This window comes from Pseudopodoces humilis, chromosome 21 (assembly GCF_049639895.1).
Source record: "Pseudopodoces humilis isolate 2021_Gansu_Grassland_sample_001 chromosome 21, ASM4963989v1, whole genome shotgun sequence".
NCBI lineage: Eukaryota > Metazoa > Chordata > Aves > Passeriformes > Paridae > Pseudopodoces > Pseudopodoces humilis.
This window is the reverse complement of record NC_142220.1, coordinates 10,674,739-10,680,865: the sequence shown is the minus strand read 5'-3', so window position 1 is coordinate 10,680,865 and position 6,127 is coordinate 10,674,739. Positions and strand designations below refer to the sequence as shown.

The 6,127-nt window shown below is 56.6% G+C and overlaps 1 protein-coding gene across 2 annotated transcripts in view; it reads left to right on the top strand.

The window, feature by feature from the left end:
- Positions 1-2,353: 2,353 nt before the first annotated feature.
- Positions 2,354-6,127, top strand: part of MYH10 (myosin heavy chain 10) — an 87,229-nt gene continuing 83,455 nt past the window's right edge. Inside the window, exons 1-2 of one of the 2 annotated variants that reach the window (XM_014259684.2) lie at positions 2,354-2,399; positions 4,830-5,207. In XM_014259684.2, the coding sequence (XP_014115159.1) occupies positions 4,863-5,207 (345 nt within the window). In that variant the 5' untranslated portion in view covers positions 2,354-2,399; positions 4,830-4,862. Of the gene's footprint in view, positions 2,400-4,298; positions 4,440-4,829; positions 5,208-6,127 lie in introns of those variants that run through there. The other variant, XM_014259683.2, reaches the window with a different exon arrangement.

The following is a 6,127-nucleotide window of genomic DNA, read 5'->3' as shown; positions in this document are numbered from 1 at the left end:
TCTCTGCTTCCTCCAGCCTCTGCTCTTTCCAGTCTCCTGCGTTAGACAGAAATATTATCTTTCCCTCCATGGGTTAAGGACATTGAGTGGATTTGGAGAATTCCTTCCTAACAGGAGCTTGGATAAAAATAATTGTGTGATAAAAATAATAACCCAATGCTATACCCTGTCACAATCCACATGGCATCCACAGGATCCTCTAAGATTTTCCGTGAAAATAATTTCCTAGAAGAAACTAAACTCCTCAACCAGCTTGTGCCTAGATTAATATTTTCTGGGTGGTGGTTCTGTTTCTCTTTTAAACCATGCTGAATGTCTAAAAATGGAAGTTTTCTGGAAGCAGGGAGACATGGAGGTGCTGCCCTGGGGTGTGAGGGAGTTGAGGTTTGGATGCTGCACCATCCCTAGGCCTTGGCTGCCTTAAGGGGTGACCACAACTGGTGATGCTGCTGCTCCTGGTGCTGCTCCTTGTGCCCGTGATCTTTCCAAAGGGAGCAAAATACTCGTCAGGTTTCTCTGCTGGAAAGTTCTGGTGCTGCCAGGGAGCTGGTATTGCTCTGTGAACACCGGCTGAGCCTCTCATCTCGTGGAGACCTGATGGCTGAGCAAGGAAAAAATGTAAATCTTGGGACATGCCCGTATTTAGGCAACCCAAAATGCACGTGGGGTTGCCTCACTCAGCTGCCTCGGGCTGCTCGGGGCAGTGGCCGCCGAGCTGGGCTGCCCGGGAGTGGCACAGTCCTTGCACAGCAAAACGCAGGGGAGGAACCAGTTGAGCCTTTTGGCTTTCATCTGCCTGCAAGTCAACACCCTGATTTTTCGGAGAAACAGGACGTGCAAGACCTCCCACTGCAATGGTAATTACGGGGAGACTTTCAGAGAAACGCGAGTGCCAGGAGCTGCTCTGGAGCCGATTTGTGCACAGCCATGGGCTGGGGTGAGCCGGTGGTTCCCAGCTCTGTGCCAGCAGCCTGGCACCCCCAGTTTGTGTCATTGCTTCCTTTGGGGTGTGCCAGTGATTCCCAACTCTGTGCCAGCAGCCTGGCACCCCCAGTTTGTCTCATTGCCTCCCTTGGGGTGACCCGGTGGTTCCCAGCTCTGTGCCAGCAGCCTGGCATCCCCAGTTTGTCTCATTGCCTCCCTTTAAAGCCTGCAACCGGTCCAAAAATGCTAAATTGGATTGTAATGGCAGGTGTGATTTGAAACACTTCCGTTTGAGAACGTAGAAAGTCCTGCTTCCTAAGCACAGGGCAAACGGGAGACATCGCTATTCCTGCCCCCAGCCAGGCCCAGCATCCCCCAGATTCCAGCTCTGCCCCCGGACAGCTTTGGTGCTCCCTCCTGCCACGTCTCCCCGCTCGCAGTCAGGAGGATCTAACACAAATTCCTGTCACCAGAACGGCTTTAATTCCCGAGCCCCGGCTCGGTCCGGGTGGGGAAGGCAGGAGCTGCAGCAGCCCCGGGGGCAGAGGCTGCGCCCACCCCGCCGGCCTGGAGGCACCACGGGGAGCTCGGGCAGGGAGGAAACACGGGAAGGGCTCAGGAAAGGTCGGGAAAGGCCGTGGAGCCGGGAAGCTTCCCGGAGAGTCCAGCAGTCCCCCGAGGTATCCCCAAAGGCCCGGGGGTGCTGGCAGAGCTCAGAGAGCCCGCGGGGCGCTCCGAGGCTCCCCGGACGCTTCTGTCCCCCCGCGGCAGCTCCCGCATCCCCGGCTGACCCGCGGGGCTCCGCGACCTCGCGGTGATGCTTGAGGACTGGAAAACAGGAGCCGGGCCGGGCTGCGGCAGGGGGGCTGCAGAGGCGGCACGGGGACACTCGGCCGGGGCACCGCGTGTCTGCGGCCGTCCGGGGAGTGACCCGGGGGCGGTCACCGAGGGCTGCGGCCGGCTCCGCACAGCCCGGCTCCGATGGCGGTCGCATTCCCGGTGCCTGGGACGGGGATGGGCGGCGGGGGCGCCCGGGGGGGTGGTGCGGGGGAGGCGCGCTCCCGCCGCTCGCTGCAGCGCCGGGGACGCGCCCCCCCCGGCCGTGCTGCAGCGGGGGGCGGGGTCCTCCCTGACGGGCGTGGCTGCCACCCAATCAGCGCCGCGCTGCGGTGTGACGAGAGCCAATAGGCGTTCAGGGGGCGGGGCGCGGCGCGGGGGCGGGCCGGCCCACGGCGTGCGGAGGTTGCTATGGCTGTGGCCGGAGAGCGGCCGCGGCGCGGACCAATGGGAGCGGGGGTAGCCGCTGACGGACGCGGCCGCAGACCAATGGGAGCGCTGCGCGCGGCGGCGGGGGGGGGCGGTGGGGGGGGGGGCGGCGGGGCCGGCGCGGCGCAAAAGGAGCGCGGCGGGCGCGGGGCGGAGCGGGCGCGGCGGAGCCGGCGGGCGGCGGGCGGGCGGCGGCCGGCGCTGCACAGGTGAGACGGCGGGGCCGGCGGCGGGGCCGGGGTACCGGGTGGGGGCGGCTCGGCGGGGACCCGCCCGCCCGGGGCGGGGGGGTGGCGGGGGCGGCGGGCCCGGCACACAAAGACCCCCTTGTTGGGCCGCCCGCCCGCCCGCGCCGCCTCGGCCCCCCGGTGCCGGCCGTGAGAGGAGGGGGCCGCGTGCGGACATTTTCTGCCTTCCCCGCGGGCTCCGGGCGGGGGGCGCGGGGCTGCGGCCGCTCCGGGCGCCCCCGGGCCGGGCCGCGGCCGCCTCTTTGTCCTTCGGGCCCGGCGAGGGGCAGCGCGGCGGCGGCCCCGGGGCGCTGCTCGGCCGCCCGAGGCCCGGGGGATGCCCCGCCGGCCCTGCCCCGCCGTGCCCCCCGGGCCGCTTTTGTTCGGAACGTGTGCGGGGGGTTTTTTGGGGGCTTTTTTTTGCCTTTATTCGCACGTCGTCTGTTGGGAGTGCTGGATTCCTGCATGATAAATGTGCTCATTTGTGTGTTTCATTTGAATGCCATTGTTAGCGGAGGAGCCCTGGGTAGGGTGAGGTGCAGCTTGCTTTGCCTCTGCAGAGGGTCTTTTGTGATGGGCTTTGTGGGATTGGAAGCCCGAGTGGAAGAATGACCCTGAAGGTGCTTATGATCCCCCGATGTTTAGGTTTATCATCAGGAGCTGATCTAAAGTCAGTTACACCAGCCGTGTATGACTGGTGCGTGCACTGGTGTATGAATGCGATCATTTCAGTCGTCACCCTTTAATTCCACTGAGGAGCAATAATGGTTAATTTTGTCGTATGAGCTTTGTTTGACCTTCAGGTTTAGCTGCCTCTTGGTGTGTAAAAACGGAGTCCTGGCTGCCTTGGGCTCTGTCTCACCTGCCCAGGGAGCGCTCAGGATCTTATACCAAGGGGCATTGGCACGCCAGGGTGGCACTGGCGTTCCAGGGCTTTGTTGGCGCTTGGGCTGGAGCCTGCCAGAGTCACCTTTCTCACTTGGGGTTCAAAGCTCGGTTATTTAATCTGTGGGCTTCTCCAGCTAAATGTGGCATTCATTGACTAAACCTTCATTTTCCTGGCGGAGGAGTTCAGGTAGCACTTAAGGTGTCCTCTTGACGATTCCATCTTTGTTCATGGAAATTTTCTCTGAGAGGCTCTTCTAAAATACTTTAAATGTTGAGTCATCATATCTTGATTTGAATTGAGCCATCTGTGCTACGGGATCTGCTCCTCACACCTCTGAAGGCTTCAGTGACTTCACGCTTGCTTTGCACTGAAGTTGGACAATGTAACAAATCTCTCTGCCTTAGATGGAGACACAATTATGCTGTTCAATTACGTGCTCTTCTCGGGAGGGTTGGGTTGCAGAACTTCTATCAGGGCGCTTGCCTTGGTAGGAAAGGTGACAGATGCAGTTTAGGAACCTCCCTGGCTTTGTTCCCAAGCTGACCTTTGGGTTACCTGCTGGAAAAGGATTCCACAGCCAATGTGAGGTTCTTTAGCAGGGAAGATCTTGAGTGTTACAAACCAAGGCGTTTAAAGTCCCGAGAACGAAGGGTCAGGCTTTCCGTTGGCACTCCCTGGGCAGTTCCAGATGGATCTGCCAGCTCCAGGAATCCTGGCTGTGATGGCAGTGCCTATGGAAGGGAGAGGGGCCTCTCTTGGGTAGGGCAGACAGGTAAATTGACTGTGCAGGGGCTCTTGTCACTCGGTGGTTTTTCTTTCTGCTTCAAATCACCCGTGGAGCTCTTGGAAAATCCAGCATCATTCCTTGCGGTGTTTTGAGCCTTGAGGTAAACTTGAGATCTGGAGACATTTTTTGGAATATGATGATGTCAGCACTCAGAACTGAGAACAGGAGCAGGCTGTAGAAATGCAAAGCTTTTCAGGAGGAACATGAGCAAGGTTTAGCTGCCTTAATGGCTTGAAGAAACCCCAAGCATCCCAAGTTCTTGTCTGTATATGAAAATCCACATTTTTAGAACTCATCCTGGCCGCCTTCTGGTTTCTGCAGCAGAATCCACTGAGCAGAGTTATGGGTTTGTATCTGTATTTTTGTTTTTCACTGTTCCATCACAGCTGAGTTTACTGCCAGGCTTCTGCTCTGTTTGCTCTTGTTCCTTATCTAAGCCCAGCACAGAGGTGCGTGTTTTTCCTGCTGCAGCTCTTGCTGTGATGTCTGTCCCTTGCTGCTGCACAGCTGGCTGTCCTGCACTGGCTTTGGGTGACACTGGCCAGGTCACTGAGCTTTCGTGTGGCAGAGGTGTGTGAGCAGGGTCTGGGTTGTGCAGCAACTCCTCCAGGCTGGGAGCAGTGCCTGCTGCCGCTTCTCCCAGGGAAGATATTGGTGCTGGATTGTTCCAGTGCTGTGACATGGGTTGGGGTGAGGTGATGTAACATTCTCCTTGCTTTTCCCTCTCTGCTGACAGGGTGACTGGCAGTGGACACCTTCTCTTCCCGGGATGGCGCAGAGGTCGGGGCAGGAGGATCCGGAGCGGTACCTCTTTGTGGACAGGGCTGTCATCTACAACCCTGCCACCCAGGCTGACTGGACTGCTAAAAAGCTGGTGTGGATCCCTTCGGAGCGCCATGGCTTCGAGGCAGCCAGCATCAAGGAGGAGAAAGGGGATGAGGTGTTGGTTGAACTGGCAGAGAATGGGAAGAAGGCTCTCGTCAATAAAGATGATGTTCAGAAGATGAATCCTCCCAAGTTCTCTAAAGTGGAAGACATGGCAGAATTAACCTGTTTAAATGAAGCCTCTGTATTGCATAATTTAAAGGATCGCTATTACTCTGGGCTCATCTATGTAAGTACTAATTATGGAATCCATTCTGGGTGCTAATTCAGCTGACCTTACCTGATTCCCATGCCTACTGTTTGAGTAGGTCTTTGATTTTGGCAGCCTAAATTTACCTGAGTCCAAAGTTTTTTCCTATGCTGTGTACAGGTCAAGAACTCTGCCATAAAATAAATACCACAATTCTGTGAGCATCTTTCAGCCACAGAATGTGAAATGGCAGCCTGGGGGCTCTGCTGGTGCTGCTCCTTGGAGCACTTGCTTTCTGCTGAACTGATCCAGTGAGCAGTGGCAAAGGGCTTCCTTGAGCTGATGGCGGTGACAAACCCTCACTTTGCTGGATTGCTGTGTTTAACTACTCATGTGAATGAGCACATCTCTTGTTTTAACTTGCTGCATGCTAAAAATGGCAGTTAGAGGCTCTGCTGGTATTTAAAAGATGAAGTTTGAGAGTACTGTCTTTTTGGAACTGAATATCAGCCTAGTGGCCAGGAAGGGATGTGTTCAAGTGCTTAAAATAAACCAATAAGATAAAGCTTTTTTTTTTCCCAGTGGTTTTGAAGCATTAATTGAACATCTGGCTTATCACCATCCTACTCTGGAGCTGGGAATCACAGCGCCCTTGGTGCTGTGTCTGACCCTGCTTCTCCCTTGGGCTCTGTCCCAGGTCTGTGCCTGCAGTTGGGAGCAGCTCCTGCTCTCTTGGCAGACTGATTGCACAGTGACTTGGGTCAGGGAGTCAGGAACAGCTACAAGGAGGCTTTCTGTTTCCACAAGACACTGGAACATCTGCTTAAATGCTTGGTTCACTTTAAAAGCACTTAAAGCTTAAACCCATTTTATTTAGTCCTGATAGTTGGCTTATTTTCTCCTCCACCTGGGGATTTGGGGGTACATTTTTAGCTTGAGCCTTGATAATATTTGGACTT